At 31.6% G+C, this 19,767-nt stretch overlaps 1 protein-coding gene across 1 annotated transcript in view; it reads left to right on the top strand.

The window, feature by feature from the left end:
• The first annotated feature begins 16,267 nt into the window (after positions 1–16,267).
• The window catches only part of robo3 (roundabout 3), a 63,202-nt gene continuing 59,702 nt past the window's right edge, over positions 16,268–19,767 (top strand). The window contains exon 1 of the mRNA XM_070638474.1: positions 16,268–16,918. Within this exon, the coding sequence (XP_070494575.1) occupies positions 16,846–16,918 (73 nt within the window). The 5' untranslated portion in view covers positions 16,268–16,845. The remainder of the gene's footprint in view (positions 16,919–19,767) is intronic.

The following is a 19,767-nucleotide window of genomic DNA, read 5'->3' as shown; positions in this document are numbered from 1 at the left end:
TCTCTTAGAGAGGATTTTAAAATTGAGAATAAGAAAATTATCAATTCAATTGCTCTGAAAAGATTTAATAATGATAATAATGAGATTATATTCCCTGTATAGATGTTTAAGTTTATTATTTTGAAAAAATATTGGAGAAAAATAAAAGTTTCGAATAAATTTAGGATCTTGTTACGATATTTATATCTTTTGGTATAACGTGATAGTTTTAGGTCCGTTCTATCTTGGTTCAACTTTGCTCAGATCCCCAATTTCATTCTCATCTCGTTCATTCAGCTGCCTGAGTATCTAAACTTCTAAAAAAGCATAAATTTGAAAATGGCAGGATTTTAATTTAAGATGTTCGATTTATCATATTTAGTCCAAAAAAATATATTACAGACCTGGAAAATCAGAACTTCTACTTCCAATATTTAGTATTTTGTTCAAACTAAAGGAATCGGAAAGAATTTGGGATTTTCGTTAATTTATTATTGAATTTTAAACATTTAAAGATAATTTTGCTGTTTTAGTCGTCAAACAAATGCTTATTGGAACTAAGCAGTTCCGTTTTGAACGTCCACCATATTTTTGCCTGATAAAAGAACCAAAATGCTTCCAAATTTTGTTTAATTCTTACGTCAAGTCCCTTTATTCGCTGCAGATATGACTTCTCATATCTATCTTCATCCAGAATCTCTCAAATGTATTAAGATTTATTTAATATAAATATGGTTTAACTTCAATTGAGCTCTAATTTTTATTGAGCCTTTAAACAACGAAGCATTACATAGTATAGATGATAGCCCTGCACAGTGACTTTAATATACTTTTGTAATACTGCCTTTTTTAAACGTGGATAATAGAAACGTAGATATTTTATGATATGGTGAAATTCTCAAATTTAAGTCACAATTGCTTTAAGTGCTGTGATTTAAGTTCATCGAATTACTTAATAAACATTCGAGTTTCAAAAGTCAAACTGTTCAGTGGATAATCTCAACAGAGAGAAGTAATTTTTTTAAAAATGTCAGACGAAGAACCATGTTTTAGATATGGAGGGCTGTTTTTAGGATGGTAAGATCCAAAATCATTTATTTATCATTTAATCACACTCAATGATCCGAAAATTATTTAATTTTCAAGGTCTCGTTCTATTAGTTTTGGTCTTATATCACTTAAATTAACTGTTGATTTGGTGGCAAGCATATTTATTGATTGCGAAAGGGCTCAAAAGATGTTAATTTACAGTACATGCAATATTAGTCCTATTTTTATTCTTGTTCTTCTTGTTTTATCAACTATATCGTTCATTATACATGTCTTGCTTCTCATTGGAATTTTTAAGGTACTTTATTGCAAATTTCTTGATGCTAAATACCCGAACAGCCTAATTCGATCCTTAATTATTTACATATCTTTTCAGCGGAACCATAAACTAATTAAACCAGCTTATGTCTTTCAACAAATAGAGTTCATCTTATTTGCAACTTATTCTGTTTTAACAATTCTAGTAGCGCTCTCTCATGGTGCAGGACGTGAAGTTATTATAATCGGAATTGCATGCTTAATTGATTATTACTTTGTTAAAAGTTTAAAGGAGCTTTATAAAATAACCAAAAAAGAGAATCAACGAGTTAAGCTTGATAGAACTAATGAAAGTGATGCCTTAAATGTGTGAATTCTTTGTGGACGGAGCGTTCAAGACTCCGAAACATCTCTTTTATTAAGGCACTAAATGGAAGCCGCCTCTATTTGCTCTAACAGGCAAAGGACGTATTCTTAAGAGAATAATAAGCTGAGATCAACGCTTACGAGGGTGATTATCTAGAATATTTAAGGTGAGCAAGCTCTCGAGAGTATGCTCTTTGCCTGTTAGGGATTGTTATAGATATGAAAGAGCAGACGACTTCCATATGATGTTAATAGAAGAGCTGTTGCTGAGCCTCGGGCAAAATTGTGTAATTTTTAAGAATTTTGTAATTTAAATTTGTGAGAATACGACAAACTGCACGACAAACACTTTTATTCAAATCCACAGCTAATAATAGTAAAGCAAATAAACAAACAAAATTTCCGAGAACTAGAAACTGAAACTGAATTCAAGTGTTGAATATCAATGCACGAACATTTTTTTTCTCTTTTGTTTCATTTCGTTAAATTCTACAATGCAAAAAAAAAGCTACAAATTAATGCAACAACTGAAATGGAAAACAGTTTGACTGTATAGAACTGTTACGTCACTGTCCATAACGAGAAATCAGCCGGCCGCAAATTGTAATGTATTAAAATAAAAAATTGGACTTCCCTTGAAATGCAATTTGTGAGAATTATTAAGATATCATGTAACAATCACTCATTAGTTCAATGACACTACAAATTTGTTGCCCAAAAAAAAATTGAAAGCAACAACAACGAATTTCGTTAAATAATTGTCAATGAAGGATGTCACGATCCACGAGTACTTAAATTGGCTTTAAACGAAAAATGGGTCAAATCGATTAAATTCTTTTCTTTTTAATTTACTATCAAAAATAATATTCAGAACAAATGTCTGGCTATTAAGAGTTCATGGAACTTTTTTGTCAATTTGTTTTGAGACTATTGGAACTTGATATTTGTGGATATGGAGTTTTGTGATTGCTGCAGATTGTCTGAGTACATTTAGTGTTCATAAAAGATACTTTAGTGGACTTAAATGCTTTGTTGAGGAACTTTCTTCATTTGTGTCGCTCAGGTTTGACTTTAAGGATGCATTTTAGAAGTGGTATAGCTGTGGACCACAACTCAGCTCATCTTAAGAATAAAAGTGTGAAAATCAATAAATTTTTGGATTTTTACTCAAAAAACCCTAAAAAATGAAGAAATAATTCCATAAGAGCAAAGAGAAGAGTCAACTCCCGTTCCCGAACAGCTCTAACTGCACTTCTAGATACCCCATGCTTCATTCTTTTCCTTATTCTCAGAAATTTGTATTATAATACGAATATTCATCTAAATTTATAATTAAATTGATAGAGTTGCTAGAAAAATGAATGAATTTTATTAGATTTCAAGATCGTTTTGAATTTATTAATAGAATGAACCTTCCGGTTCAATAAATTTTAATAGGATATTCCAATATCAATTCTATTCGTTAAAGTTCAAGCATATGTATATTCATTGTCAAAGAAATTAGGAGCAAATGGGCCGTTGATTAGTTGCGTTACGGGAGTGTTGCCCAAACTTTTTTGAGCTGCTGCACACTTTGGCACACAAAATACGTTAGAACTAGTCATCAACTGGATATTAACTTGCCATTTATTAAAATAATAAAATAAATTCGCTCGAAATTATGTTAAATTAAAGCATTAGCTCAAAATACTAATATAGCTTGATAATCCACCAAAACCCTCACTCGAATTTCTGAACGTAATGAACGACTCCAAACTAAATAAGAACAAAAGCGTGTAACAATTAATAAAGATCATTCAAATTCGTAACAGAAATAACGGCCAAAAATTTTTCAAATCATTTGAATTTTTCAAAACCGTTAATTTTATTTCAACTCTTAAATCTCACCTAGAAAAACAAAATAAGTTCATTTCAACAGAAAAATTGATTTAAAATTTCAAAGAAATTAATTTTCAGTACATCAGCAGCTCATATCAGTTCCTTAGCTTATTGTCAGTTGGAAGTTGAAATTTATGGATTTTATGCTCAACGAAAATGAAACGAAATGAAATGCAAATTTATTCAATTTAGTGAAAAACTTTTTTTTTATTCTCGTATGAGGCTTAGGCCAATTTCAGTGTAAGGAAGTACTCGACTGTACTGCATAAATACATGTGTAGTACAGACACACATGGAGTGTACAGAATGAAAGACAATGTGGCGCATGGAATGGCAATAAAAATATTTTTATGGAAAAGGTAAACAGTGAACGGCATGGATTGACTTTTTGATTCAATTTGAAGGAATTTGAGGAAGTTTATGCTTGTTCCTCATCTTAAACTTTAATTCATTCAGAATAGAGCTTAAGAAACTCATCCTTTTATCCAAAACTCCTTTGGTCATTCTTTCAAGTGTCACATGACTTGTTGATGTCCATACCCAAAAGGTCTACAGCACAAAATCCAATGTTTAATGATGACTTGGAAGAATCATGTAAATTGTTAAGGAAAGGCACACAAAAAAGGAAGGCAGGCACAACATGTGGTTAGTAATTGAGGCAAATGGACGATGAAAATTTTCATCCGATCCATCAATTAGTCTCGATGACTGTACAGAAATTTTCAGTTCCTTTTTTGTGGATTTTTCTCATAAAATTTGATGACTGAAGGAATTTTTGAGAATTTAAAGAAAATTTTTCATTAAAAGAAAATTGAATGAGAAGAATGGAAAGTATCGATTTTCTATCCGTGCATTATTGCATCCTCACATCCATCAACAAACGAAAGAAAAATAGCAATGAAAAGCTCAAGAGATTTTATATCTCGAGGCGCATCGAATATTAATAATTGTGAATGGAAAAATGTGTTACAGAACAGCAATATCATCGAGAGTAGCACAGCACATATCACAATGATATTCGATACATTCTTCTTTTACTTCTGTGCTGCTCATTTGGGAATTTGTTCAAATAAAAGCAACATAAAATCATAAAAATATGTGAAACATGAAAATTGAGCTCAGATCGATCGATTGCAGTAAAATTCATCTTGTGATTCATGTGCTGAACTTGCTGCTTCTTTTTCTTACATGAAATAACCAGTTGGAAGAAAGAACGAATGGAAAATGAAAAGGAAATACTCTCAACTTGTTCTGTTTTTGCTTGTGAGTCTGGTTGAATTTGATGAATCTTTTATGAATTTTTGGTGGATTGATGTGAATGTTGATGATGGAATTTAAGCTTGGATGCAAAGTAACTTCCACATGACGATCCACCTTTAGAAGTCATAAATGATATGATGAAAGATTTACATCCCCTTAGTTCCTTTTACAATCTAAACATCAAAAAGTTTTAATTTTTTGCTTTGTTTAATTTTTAAATTTTCATCTCAAAAAGTTTGAAAGAAAATTCATTGAGCCGGAAAAGTTGTTCCTTGTTCAGTCTTTTGCAAAGAAAAATTCGCAAATTAATTTTTTTGGAAACATTCAAATTGAAAATTCTTTATTATTTTAAGGAAGAATTCCAAATTTTTTGATCCTAAATAAATTTTACAGCATTTTCCATTTCATTTGAGATCCACAATCCCAAAAAACATCCACAATCACTTCCAATTGGCATTAAAAATTCAAAACAAAACTTATCATTTCCTGTATTTAATTAACATTTTCACAATTTATTAAAAATTCACGAATTAATTTCAATTATTTTTTAATTTTTAAATTTTTGCACTTCCAATAAATCCAAGTCTCGACACTGAATTTTTCATCAATTTTCCAGCTCAATTATCAAAAAAAGCATTTAAAGTTGAAAATTTTCGTAATTGATTAACTGAAATTTTTCTTTCCGACACTTTAGGCGATTTTCACTTCCATTTTTTCAATGTTCCTGTTCTCGGTCACCATTCTGACTTTACATAGCCGTAATTGTGTGCTAATGTAATCAGTTGTGCCACGAGACAGGAAATTTATTTGTTTTCAACTTTGACAGCAACTCAGACTCGGTAATGTGCGGACTCACTCAGAATGGGGATGAAAAATGGGTCGAAAAATGTTTCAAGTCATTCACAATTTCCTTCACAGCCGCGACTTTGCTTCAAAGTTTTTTTCAAGTCATAAATGAAAAGGGGAAGAGGACTTGGAAGCGATTAACGGCATTTAATGATTCATCAAGAAATTTCCACAATCAAAATGTCACCTGGATTCTTAATTGATGTTAAAAAAGGATTGGAAAATGTCAATTATGTTCAGTTCCTCATTTCTCAATCAGTATTAAGTCACAAAGACTGCTTCTGTTTTTGTTGCTGATAAGAAAATTCCTGTCACTTTTTTTGATGCTCAAAGAATGTCGGAGAGAGGATAAAGATAAGAAATAAGGAAAGAATGAAGATTCATGCCATATGGCAGCAGGATAATGAGGATGCCGCAATTTTCCACAAATTAAATCACAAGTCGACTTTGTCAAGACGCACAGCAGCACATGATAAGAAATGAAGAAGACGAAAAAGTCTGAAAATTTTTTAATTAACGATGAAAATTTTTTGTTCGTCAAGAAAGGAATGGGAAAAAGTTGGAAGGAATGAAAAATGTAAAAAGTCCGATGGCGACAAAAAATTTTCATTTGCGGATGGGAAAAGGAACTGATTTCTTAATTAAAACTATTGTTGCTCATCACTTCCTCCCTCTTGGCGATTTTCATTCAAATTTTAAGTCGGAAAATTCTTTGTCGATTGAGAATTTAAAGGAACTTAAAGGAATTGCTTGAAATTCAAAGTTGTAGCTCTTTAATTCCTCACCTCACACTCATGCCTGCTCATGTCGATTAATTTCATTTTCAATGACTAATGAATTAATGCTTAATCAATAATTAATAAATTAAACAGTCTGATGGAGTGAGACTGAATATTTGAAGGAACAATTCTCGTCGTAACTTCCATAAACTTTTTTATTTGTTGTTGATTTTCTCATTGTTGCTCACTTTTTGTGTGTTTCTGTGTCGTTTTCGAGTTCATTAAATTTTGTTTTCCTTTTTTTGTTCGATTTAAGGAAGTCGACAAGGAAGGAAGGGAGAGAAAATTCATTTTTGAAGGCGAGAAAGCAAGAAAAATTGTTTTTGTGTCGCCGGTTCTCAAGCAATGATAAATTCAATGATTTGACTTCAGAATTGGCATGTTAAGCTACTGCCGAAATTTAAAATCATCCACAAAATTCAGGCACATGAAAAAGAGCATGTAACGCAATGAATATCCATAAAAAATAAAGCAAATGGCAATAAATTCATTTCGATGAATTAATTGCTTTATGACTTGCAAGTGCATTAGCTGATGCCGCTTCTGTTGCCGTTAATTTTCATTTCCATCGACATACAATTTTAATTCATATTTATGCTGCTTTAATGTTCAATCCATAATAATTTTTGATCATGTTAATTACCTTCGATTTGGTTTATGAATAATGCTGTGAGAATTATGCAATATGCTTTGAGCTTTGTATCCATATTCCTCATGATTTCTTCCTTCTTTTTTATGCCTTTATACTTAATTTAATTTAATTCACTGACATTTTCATTTAATTAATTCACAAAAAAAATGTCATCAATTATTAATAAGAATCATCGATATCAGCCACAACAATTAATGGTTATGGACACTGACACAAGAGACTCACTTTAACTTTAATTATCCTCAATACACAACAATACACATGCACACGATTGAGGAAATTCTTTCATATTTTTTCATTTCATTTTCAGCCAAAAAAATAACAAAAATTCATATTCAGCCTTAACAGGCAAAGACACCGTTTTTAGGTACCGTAAGCCTGTAAGCATTGTGTTAAAGCATGCTCTTTGCCTGTTGGAATCGATTAATTTCCCCATTAAATGATGAACGACTCTAATTTTTCAAACCTAACCAATTTCCTTACCTCCATCCACCATACCTTAATGATGAATAAATAAAAATCCATTATCGTGCCATCACATGTGAGTTAATTGCGTTTATTTTGCCATTCGCACCCAACATTCAACTTCAAATCTTTGTTTAATAATTTTTTGGATATAAAAAAAAGAATATGACAAGGAATGCGATGAGGCAATGGCAAATGTCTTAATGAGCATTTAATTTTGATTATTTTTAAATTATTTGAATAAATTGCTTTGCAGTCGTACGACCAATATGTTGAGTTCCACTGATGTTTATGAAAATTTTCGTTAAATTTTCCTTTTTTTTGAGTCAGAAAAAATTTTCTTTTTTTTGGGGAGAGGAAAAACTTTTTTTGAGAGTCAAGAAAATTTGAGAAAATTTCACGAAAAACTCGACGAAAAATCGAACAAGAACAAGGAAAAATTACCGAAGTTTCCATGGCACTTGAAACGTGCTGAACAAAGCACATTGTTTGTTGTGCAATTTCCATTCAAAACATCTTCAGATCCTCAATTCTTTCATTTTTTTCTTCTCCCTTTTTGTTCTTCCTCACTGAACGAAAAAGAAGTTTTTAATTTTGAAGTGCTGTCAGATGTGCCTCTCCCCCACATAACTGAATGGATGTACAATTTTTATATTGAAAGCAATTTGCACTCACAGACATAAGACTCGAGATGTGTAAGGAAATAGATCGAAATGAAAGTGAAAATTCCCTTGCGTCATGAAAAAGATTTTCCTTTTATTTCTTGCGGGTATCGTCTGTTTGAAGTAAATGGATGGTCATTCGGATTGACTGGATGATATGGAAGGAATTGTTAGCAGTTTTTGGAGTTTTATTGCATTTTTTAGAAACCAAAAAGGAATTTAACGAACGGCACATATTGAAATGTTGCTAATACGGCCGTTCATGGCGAGAAGACGACGAATAACCTAGTATCAGCCACTTGGCAAGGTTTCGCGATTCGGCTGCCACTTGGTCCTAAGTAAACTGTCATCTCGTCGCTGTGGTTGCAACATTTCAACATGCCTTAATTGAATTTAGATCTTTTTGGCAATAAATTCATCCCTAAGCTCCGAATAAGGACGTTCAGTACTAATAAGTCAGCATTTCTGGCCTCGTTAAGTCATTGACTAAATTTGTACAATTTATTGACATTTTAAACCTTAATTCCATATCATTCCAATAATAAACCTCAATGTCCCAATTTTAAGCGTTACCAGGCTCAACAGCATTCAATTCCAGCATCACAAATGCGCTCCTACCCTCTTCCTTCCCAAAAAATCTCTTCCTTCTCAATCTTCCATTGTTAAAGAATAGAACAATAGAGCTATAAATTGCGAGTAAATTTTGAGGGTGTTGGATTTACAACTACAACTGAATGGACTATAATTTGAGTATTTTTATGGATGTTTAGGGATGGAAATGGTTTGATGCACTTTTCAATTTGATTAATTATGGACGTCGCAACCCCAAGGAATTTCCATCATCTTTCATCTCTAAAATCGCATTGCGATGCAGAACATAAGGGATTAAAATTCGTCTCCGTTACAGCATTCCAATGCCCTTGTCCCGGAAATTTTTACGCCTTTTGTGTTTTCCTGATGATTTCCTGTTTGTGCTGTAAATAATGCACAAATGATGTAATGATCTCAATTGTCTCAAATTTCATTGTCAGTTTTTATGCTTTAAAATTGAGAATTTTTGCATTTAAATCCATTCTGGTGGAAACTTTTCCTTTTTTGTAGCATTGATTAATGTTGTTTGACTGCCGTGTAGCTGAATTCATTAAAGGAATTAATGATTCTCCTGCTCTTGAATTTTTGTATTCTTCCTTTCATGCTATACATGAGATTACTGCATATTCTACCTCATTTTATGTTAAATAAGAGATAAAAATCTCTTTAAAATGAATGAATTTTTTATAAAGAAATTAAAAACGAAAACAGAAAAATTTGAAGGATTCAAAAAGCACTCGAGAACATTTTTGAAGTGCTCTTTTGAAGCAACTTGAAATTCGTCATTGAAATTCGAATCTAAAACAAAAATTTTTGCTTCCTTTTGAAATTTGATGAACATGATTAACAAGAATGTTTAGGTAGTTGATGATGTCAATGGTGAATTTGTTAATGTATGCTGAATTTCCAGACTTAAAACTCAAAACTCTTCCAAAATTTCTTCCAAAGAAATTGTCACAAAACTCAGCAAAAGGGTTCAGTTCCATAAATATTCAAAGAAGATGTTCAAGAAATAGAAAGGCACCATATGCAGCTTAGTTCCTCATCATTTTACGATGCAATCCAATAAACAATCATAAATAGAAATGATGAGGAAGGAAATAGATGGGTAGGAAGGAGGGTCTGAAAGGGAACAACAATAAATAAATAAATGGAAATTTTCTCAATCTTGAAGGGAGAAAAAAAGACACAAAAATGGAAGTGGATGTGTGGAGTTGCATAATTTTTCATCATTTTATTTGATTTCGTACACAAAAATTTCACATGCGACCCATCATCATCAATATCATCGCCAGTTTCTCCCCATCACACTCTTTAACCCAACTTTGTTTGACTTTTGGATCTTTTTGGATGAATTTTGGTTGATTTTTGTTTTAAAGCTCATACAGTCAATTTAAGTTGCATCATAATGAAGTTTGCATGCTCAACTTAGATAAAGCATCCTTAATATGAATATGAAAGCTATTCCACATTGCAGAATCATAAATAAATTAAATTATTTAAGCGAGATGAGCAAAAATTAAGCAAAATCAACTTTATGTTGAATTTTCATTTCCAACTTTTTCCCTCATTCCATCAACTTCGACATCCATCCATTCTATTTGAATCGGCTGAAAGATGAAATACAATCAAATTGTTGTTCATCATTATTTGAATTTGTTGGCATTTTTACTTTTTTTCATCGCAATCATTCGAAATCCCAACAAATGAATTGAAGAGCATACACAGAGTGAGGAGAGGAACAAAATTCAATTCAATTCTGTGCAGCTTCATACATGTCGAATGAATGAGTGAATGAATAAGATGAAAAAAATTTAACGAGTTTTAAAACTTTATGGCATTGTGGTTAGAGATGACGCTTGGATTATCGACTTTATGTTGAAGTTAGGTTGGATTTTTGTGAAGTATTTTGATGGCTTTGACTAGCTTTGAGCTTATATTGATCGTATTTGTCATACATTAGGGATACATTGGACATTTGAGCAGATTTGATGCCAATTTTTGAGAATCTCGTGGATAAACTTTAGAATGCTAGACTTATGAGCATATAAATATCTGTTAAACTGATATAATAGTCTATATGAGCAGAACAAGTTGCGATTGGTCGACTTTACGTTCAGTTATAAACTGACATTTGTGGAGCATGCCTTGATATGTTAGTCAGCATGAGGGCGACTAGAGAACTCTTGAAAAGAGGCTGTTGATAGAGATAGTCAAGCATTTGGTATTAGAAATTGAGCATCCTAGGATAGAACCTGCTTTAGACGTTAACTAAAGAGACTATGAATCACAGATAGATAACTAAGCCTTAATATGTCAAATTTGACATACAGTCGACTATTCGCAGCCTGTCCAACTCTGACTCAGAATCAATCATTATAAATGCAGTCAACTGCGGCCATTACAGGTACATCCAAGTAATACACGACAAGTCGACAGCCCAACAATCACCAATCATCTACAAAAATCAGCAAACATTGTCAAAAAAAAAAATCAGACATTGAGAAGAAAAACATCAACAATTCATGCCAAACAAACATTTCGACATTTTTCACATTTGCTATTGAATATTGGAGCATCGACAATAAAAGCGGCAAGCAGCAGAAGCTGTGGTTCAGGATACAAAAGGAATAGAAGAAAAAAAGTGAAAAATAAACTGACAGTGACAAAAAATGTCTGGAAAATTCAACAATAGAGTGGAGAATGGCAGAAGAGGAGAGATTAGAAAGTCGAAAGCTGCTCCTGCTGCTTCTGCTTGTTGAGACTGTATTTTGATTTGTTGTTATGTCCCCAAATTGTCGCTATAGTTTAGTGAAAAAAAAAAGCTCAAATCCATTAAGGATCTCCACTCTCTTGCCTGATAAATTGTGCAAGTGTGAAGACTTTCCTCATTCAATTTGTCTTTTTCTCAGTACAGACACTCACTGTGCAGCACAGCTCTTTTGTGAATTTGACAATTGTTGACTTGGATTCTTGTTTTTTTTATCATGCATACAGCATAGATTCAATTTTCTGCAACATTTTTCATTTCTGTTTTGTTTTCGAATTCTTTTTTTGCTTGGCATTTTTTAAATCCGATTGTGAATTGATTGATGCTAAATATTCGGAAAACATTCCAATAATGAAGCTGGATTTTTGCTTCCTTTTTTTCATGTGATGAAATGTTTTAAATTCAAAGACAAACAAAATTTGATGAATTTTTATTTGTGTTTCTTGTGTTCTTTTCAAATTTTTTTATGCATGTTGAAAGCGGATTGAAACATTTTCATTTGCTGTGCTGATGCTGTGCTGAAATTTATTCATGCTTGTGTGCCTACAAAGCTCATTCGTTTATGATGTTCGGTGTTTTTTTGAGTTTTATTTCATAAAATTTGTCAACTTTAAGATTACTTGTAGATCTTTAATGAGCATTCTCCTGACAAACAGCTTCCTGGAACTGACTTGTAGTCTGCAGACTAAGTTCATTTCTGAAGCCCGCGACACGAAAATTCTCTGAAAAAAAAGAAAAAACTTCCATATTTTAACATAAAAATTGTATGTAAAACATCTCAAGAAGTGATTTGCTGAACAAGATTGAGAATATCTTGAGGGAGAATAAAGGAACAGAAAGTGCTGAGAGGGTGAAGACGAAGTGAATGTTGTAAATAGAAAGGCAAGAAAATCCGAAAGTCAAACAAAGTTGGGTTAAAGAGTGTGATGGGGAGAAACTGGCGATGATATTGATGATGATGGGTCGCATGTGAAATTTTTGTGTACGAAATCAAATAAAATGATGAAAAATTATGCAACTCCACACATCCACTTCCATTTTTGTGTCTTTTTTTCCTCCCTTCAAGATTGAGAAAATTTCCATTTATTTATTTATTGTTGTTCCCTTTCAGACCCTCCTTCCTACCCATCTATTTCCTTCCTCATCATTTCTATTTATGATTGTTTATTGGATTGCATCGTAAAATGATGAGGAACTAAGCTGCATATGGTGCCTTGCTATTTCCTTGAACATCTTCTTTGAATTTTTATGGAACTGAACCCTTTTGCTGAGTTTTGTGACAATTTCTTTGGAAGGAATTTTGGAAGAGTTTTTGAGTTTTAAGTCTGGAAATTCAGCATACATTAACAAATTCACCATTGACATCATCAACTACCTAAACATTCTTGTTAATCATGTTCATCAAATTTCAAAAGGAAGCAAAAATTTTTGTTTTAGATTCGAATTTCAATGACGAATTTCAAGTTGCTTCAAAAGAGCACTTCAAAAATGTTCTCGAGTGCTTTTTGAATCCTTCAAATTTTTCAAATTTCTTTATAAAAATTCATTCTTAACTTTATTGTTTATTTAGATTTTATCGCTTATATACCAAATATTTACACTATAATGTGCTGTCATCTGCTGTGCAGTTTCCCTCAGGCCATATTAGAAGAATTAAATTCAAGACAATTTTTCCCAAGAAAATGACGAACAAATTTTAATCCTATTAACTAATTCAAATGCACGACACCCAACCAGCATTAATCAATAAATTGACAAAAGGAGAAGTTTCCTTGAAAAAAGATGAAAGAAACGACATCAGCAAAAAAAGAACTAAAGAATTCTCTCGATGGCAATGAAATTTGAGACAATTGAGATCATTACATGATTTGAGCACGTGTTTGAGTTTTGGAATTAAAAGACTGGGAAAGGATTAATTTGAGGGAAATTAGGGGACAAATTTTTTGATGAATTTTGGACATAATTGCATGATTTTTGGAGATGATGATGATATTTGGGTTCGGTGTGAGTCTGGTATTATGTCAGAGTCATGAAGGTGTAGTGCCTGATTAACCGACTTGTTCTTTTCAGGTATGAAGGTTGTGGATCATATAAAATAACTTTTTCGTCAATTTTGATGGCTTTAGCTTGAATTTTTGAATTTTCTTCAATTTTTTCCTCATTTCCTTGGAACTGCACATCAATTTTAATATTTTATGAGCCATAATTACATTTCCTCCCATCCAACCACACAAATCAACCGACCAAATTCCTCAGAGTCTAACAAAAGCTACTTAAATCTCTTGAATTATCAATAACTATCTAATAACATACGTCCTAGTATTAAAATATTAATTAAATTTCCCTATCTCGATAACAAAAACAACAAGGATTCATCCCATCCACAATCTCATTTTAAACTAAATCCCCTCATTAGCAATTTGTAGCTATTGATTTTCTTTTGAGAAATTGTTAACATAAAGAAAATTTTATTTAATTAAGATTTTGAGCACAGGTCCTTTTGTGTTCTATGATATAAAACTATCCCCTATAAGATAACAGTAATGCGACATGTATGTAAGACGACATATTCACAATTATCGCAAGGCAACCATCAATGTCACAAAAATTCGTCCCTTTTATCAATAGAAAAAAGAAGGAGGAAAGGAAAAGTAAAAGTCATCAAAAATCGAGGGTGTTCGATAAAATTAAGGAACTAGAAATGATTTCCCCTAATTTTAGTTGTGTAGTTGTTGTGGAATGGATGGGTGGCGGATGGGAATTTAGTCTGACTGTCGGGGTTGTTTTATGCAGATAATAGATGAAGTCTAGTACTTGTTACATGACTTTATATGGTTCGGTGGTCTATATAGGGTACTAGGCAAGTAATGGTTCGGTGGCATAGAGGACAGAGTACTTGGTAAGTAACCAAAAAGTCATAGGTTCGATTCTCAATCCTAGCAATTGTTTTTGAAGTATTTAATTTTTGTAACGGATTTTAAAAATTCAAAAACTCAAAATTTCAAATTGAATATTTGTTCAAAGCTAGAGAAGGGAGAGTTTGTTAGTTATTTGACCCAATACGACTATGGCAGGAGATTGTGAGGTATTTGCCAAACCTCACCCAAACCCTTAATACGCCCCGGAAAGTCCAAAACCTTGAATCCCAAACCCATTCAAAAACTGCGTCCTAATCCTCCAAAAATCACTAAAATACCCAACTTACTTATTCATCCGCTTTCCTATTTCATGTTAACTAAATGTTTAGTTTATTTACTAAAAGCATATCGTTAAGCAATTGATGCTTCATTCCATTCATACTCAAACAAACAAGAAGGTTCAAAAAAAGAAGAAAAACATTCGTTGAACATTCAAAAAGTGTTTTTATCGGAGGGTTAAAATCACAACATCACTTCCTATTTACCTTTATTGCCGGTACTAAAAATCCATTTTCATAATAAAACATCCACAACTAGACCCGAAGTCGTCTGAAATAAAAGCAAAACATTTGAAATGCGCAAAATCTAACGAAAGTGCCGAACAGCCGTTGAGAGAGTCGATAAAAGTCTGAGAGAACGGATGTCGTGAATGAAATTCCTTTAGAGCATAAAGCATATCATGTTGGAGAGTTTATGCTGCTTTTTTGGGGAGAACATAAAAATGTGCAAAAATTTCCGTTTACTTTCTTTTCTTTTCTCCCCTCAATTCAGTGGAGTTTTTCGTGGTTGATGGTCGCAAAATTTTCTTGCTGCTCGTTGACTAAAAACCTTTATTTTCTAGATTTTCTGTATTATCATTCTCACCTGAGTGTGGGGGGATTTAAAGTTTAAATTGTGAAAAATTGCTGGAACAATAAGAAGAACTTTAAAAGGTGGATTAATTTTGTGATTGTTTATGTTGTGGATTTATTGGATGATTTTGAAGAAATAACAGAAATATTGCAAGAATTAATTGGAAATTGTTAAACATTTTGGAACATTTGAGAAGTTTAATATGAAATAAGTGAAAATTGTGACTGAAAATGAGAAAATTTGATGAAATCGCTGAATAAGTTATAAAAACTGAATTGAAAATATTCAGAATATGAACAAAAATATGAAAGAATTGAAAAGATTTTGAAATATTTAAAAGAATTCAAATTTTTGTAGAATTTGATTTTTAAATTCAGATGAACTGCATATCAAATGCTTCAAATAAACGTTGACTGAAATTTTATGAAACTTTTTTAAATTTGAAAATTCAAAAGAAATTTGAAAAGAAACAAGAATTTCGAGAAACATTAAGAAATTGAAATAAACAAGAGTTTTAAATACAACAAGAAAGTTAAAAACCAACGAGAAATTTGAATTTAAAACCAACGAGAAATTTGAATTGAACACCAAGAATTTTGAAATTACAAAATTTAAAATAAGCGAAAGAATTTGAATTTAAAAAGAAATTTTGAAATCTTCGAAAAATTCAAATGAACAAGAATTTTGAAAAATATCAAATTCTATGAACAAAAATTGAAATCGAAAGAAAAGATTTGACAGGCAACAAAAAAAAAGTTGAAAAACATCAAATTTTAAATTCAAAAAAATTATTACAATAAACAAAAAATTGAACAAAATTCAAATTATTTAAAAAATCAACAATAAAAGTATAAAATTCAACAAAACAACACCAAAAAACCCAATAAAAATTCAAAATTTATTCCAAAAAATTGAACAGCTTCCTTCATCACAAATGAAAATTTACACAATAAAAAATATGGATACAATGTGACGGAATTTCAAGTGAATACAAAAATTTTAAACAAAAAAAGAATTCAAAACTCAAAATAGGAAGCACAAAGTCCTTCATCAAGTGAAAAAGTGAAAGGAAAAATTTTATTTTGTCAAGATGAAAAATGAATGAAAAAAGTGCGAATAGGAAAGAATCAACACTCGTATGGCATAAAGGAAAATTACATGTTGTAATAATCATGAGGGAGTTGGAAATATGAAATATTAGAGTCGTTTTGTTCCTACATCATTTAATGTGAAAATTAATCGACTCGATATGAATTTTTGTTATTTTTTTTGGTGGAAATGAAATGAAAAAATATGAAAGAATTTCCTCAATCGTGTGCATGTGTATTGTTGTGTATTGAGGATAATTAAAGTTAAAGTGAGTCTCTTGTGTCAGTGTCCATAACCATTAATTGTTGTGGCTGATATCGATGATTCTTATTAATAATTGATGACATTTTTTTTGTGAATTAATTAAATGAAAATGTCAGTGAATTAAATTAAATTAAGTATAAAGGCATAAAAAAAGAAGGAAGAAATCATGAGGAATATGGATACAAAGCTCAAAGCATATTGCATAATTCTCACAGCATTATTCATAAACCAAATCGAAGGTAATTAACATGATCAAAAATTATTATGGATTGAACATTAAAGCAGCATAAATATGAATTAAAATTGTATGTCGATGGAAATGAAAATTAACGGCAACAGAAGCGGCATCAGCTAATGCACTTGCAAGTCATAAAGCAATTAATTCATCGAAATGAATTTATTGCCATTTGCTTTATTTTTTCATGGATATTCATTGCTTTACATGCTGAATTTTGTGGATGATTTTAAATTTCGGCAGTAGCTTATCATGCCAAATCATTGAATTTATCATTGCTTGAGAACCGGCGACATAAAAACAAATTTTTCTTGCTTTCTCGCCTTCAAAAATGAATTTTCTCTCCCTTCCTTCCTTGTCGACTTCCTTAAATCGAACAAAAAAAGAAAAACAAAATTTAATGAACTCGAAAACGACACAGAAACACACAAAAAGTGAGCAACAATGAGAAAATCAACAACAAATAAAAAAGTTTATGGAAGTTACGACGAGAATTGTTCCTTCAAATATTCAGTCTCACTCCATCAGACTGTTTAATTTATTAATTATTGATTAAGCATTAATTCATTAGTCATTGAAAATGAAATTAATCGACATGAGCAGGCATGAGTGTGAGGTGAGGAATTAAAGAGCAACAACTTTGAATAGCTTTAAACTTTTAAGCAGTTCCTTCAAATTCCACAGTTTATGCGACTCAAAATTTGAATGAAAATCGCCAAAAGGAAAAGAAGTGATGAGCAGCAAATGACGAACAATAGTTTTAATTAAGAAATCAGTTCCTTTCTCATCCGCAAATGAAAATTTTTTGTCGCCATCGGACTTTTTACATTTTTCATTCCTTCCAACTTTTTCCCATTCTTTTCTTGAGGAACAAAAAATTTTCATCGTTAATTAAAAAATTTTCAGACTTTTTCGTCTTCTTCATTTCTTATCATGTGCTGCTGTGCGTCTTGACAAAGTCGACTTGCGATTTAATTTGTGGAAAATTGCGGCATCCTCATTATGCTGCTGCTGCCATATGGCATGAAGCTTCATTCTCTGCTTATTTCTTATCTTTATCCTCTCTCCGACATTATTTGAGCATCAAAAAAAGTGACAGGAAGTTTCTTATCAGCAACAAAAACAGAAGCAGTCTTTGTGACTTAATACTGATTGAGAAATGAGGAACTGAACATAATTGACATTTTCCAATCCTTTTTTAACATCAATTAAGAATCCAGGTGACATTTTGATTGTGGAAATTTCTTGATGAATCATTAAATGCCGTTAATCGCTTCCAAATCCACTTCCCCTTTCTATTTATGACTTAAAAAAAACTTTGAAGCAAAGTCGCGGCTGTGAAGGAAATTGTGAATGACTTGAAACATTTTTCGACCCATTTTTCATCCCCATTCTGAGTGAGTCCGCACATTACCGAGTCTGAGTTGCTGTCAAAGTTGAAAACAAATAAATTTCCTGTCTCGTGGCACAACTGATTACATTAGCACACAATTACGGCTATGTAAAGTCAGAATGGTGACCGAGAACAGGAACATTGAAAAAATGGAAGTGAAAATCGCCTAAAGTGTCGGAAAGAAAAATTTCAGTTAATCAATTACGAAAATTTTCAACTTTAAATGCTTTTTTTGATAATTGAGCTGGAAAATTGATGAAAAATTCAGTGTCGAGACTTGTTTGTGGATTTATTGGAAGTGCAAAAATGTTAAAATTAAAAAATAATTGAAATTAATTCGTGAATTTTTAATAAATTGTGAAAATGTTAATTAAATACAGGAAATGAAAAGTTTTCTTTTGAATTTTTAATGCCAATTGGAAGTGATTGTGGATGTTATTTTGGACTTGTGGATCTCAAATGGAATGGAAAATGCTGTAAAATTTGTTTAGGATCTAAAAATTTGGAATTCTTCCTTAAAATAATAAAGAATTTTTAATTTGAATGTTTCCAAAAAAATTAATTTGCGAATTTTTCTTTGCAAAAGACTGAACAAGGAACAACTTTTCCGGCTCAATGAATTTTCTTTCAAACTTTTTGAGATGAAAATTTAAAAATTAAACAAAGCAAAAAATTAAAACTTTTTGATGTTTAGATTGTAAAAGGAACTAAGGGGATGTAAATCTTTCATCATATCATTTTTACTTTTAAGGTGGATCGTCATGTGGAAGTTACTTTGCATCCAAACCTAAATTCCATCACATTCACATCAATCCACCAAAAATTCATAAATGATTCATCAAATTCAGTCAAAATCTCAAGCAAAAACAGAACCAGTTGAGAACATTTTCCTTCAAATCCTTTTTCCTTCCAACTGCTTATTTTATGTAAGAAAAAGAAGCAGCAAGTTCAGCACACGAATCACAAGATGAATTTTACTGCAATCGATCGATCTGAGCTCAATTTTCATGTTTCACATATTTTTATGATTTTATGTTGCTTTTATTTGAACAAATTCCCAAATGAGCAGCACAGAAGTAAAAGAAGAATGTATCGAATATCATTGTGATATGTGCTGTGCTACTCACGATGATATTGCTGTTCTGTAACACATTTTTCCATTCACAATTATTAATATTCGATGCGCCTCGAGATATAAAATCTCTTGAGCTTTTCATTCCTATTTTTCTTTCGTTTGTTGATGGATGTGAGGATGCAATAATGCACGGATAGGAAATCGATACTTTCCATTCTTCTCATTCAATTTTCCTTTAATGAAAAACTTTCTTTAAATTCTCAAAAATTCCTTCAGTCATCAAATTTTATTAGAAAAATCCACAAAAAAGGAACTGAAATTTTCTGTACAGTCATCGAGACTAATTGATGGATCGGATGAAAATTTTCATCGTCCATTTGCCTCA

The sequence above is a fragment of the Chironomus tepperi genome, unplaced genomic scaffold, assembly GCF_022539635.2.
Source record: "Chironomus tepperi strain 1889 unplaced genomic scaffold, CSIRO-AGI_Ctep_v1 contig_174, whole genome shotgun sequence".
NCBI classification, from domain to species: domain Eukaryota; kingdom Metazoa; phylum Arthropoda; class Insecta; order Diptera; family Chironomidae; genus Chironomus; species Chironomus tepperi.
This window is presented reverse-complemented; position numbering and strand designations above follow the sequence as displayed.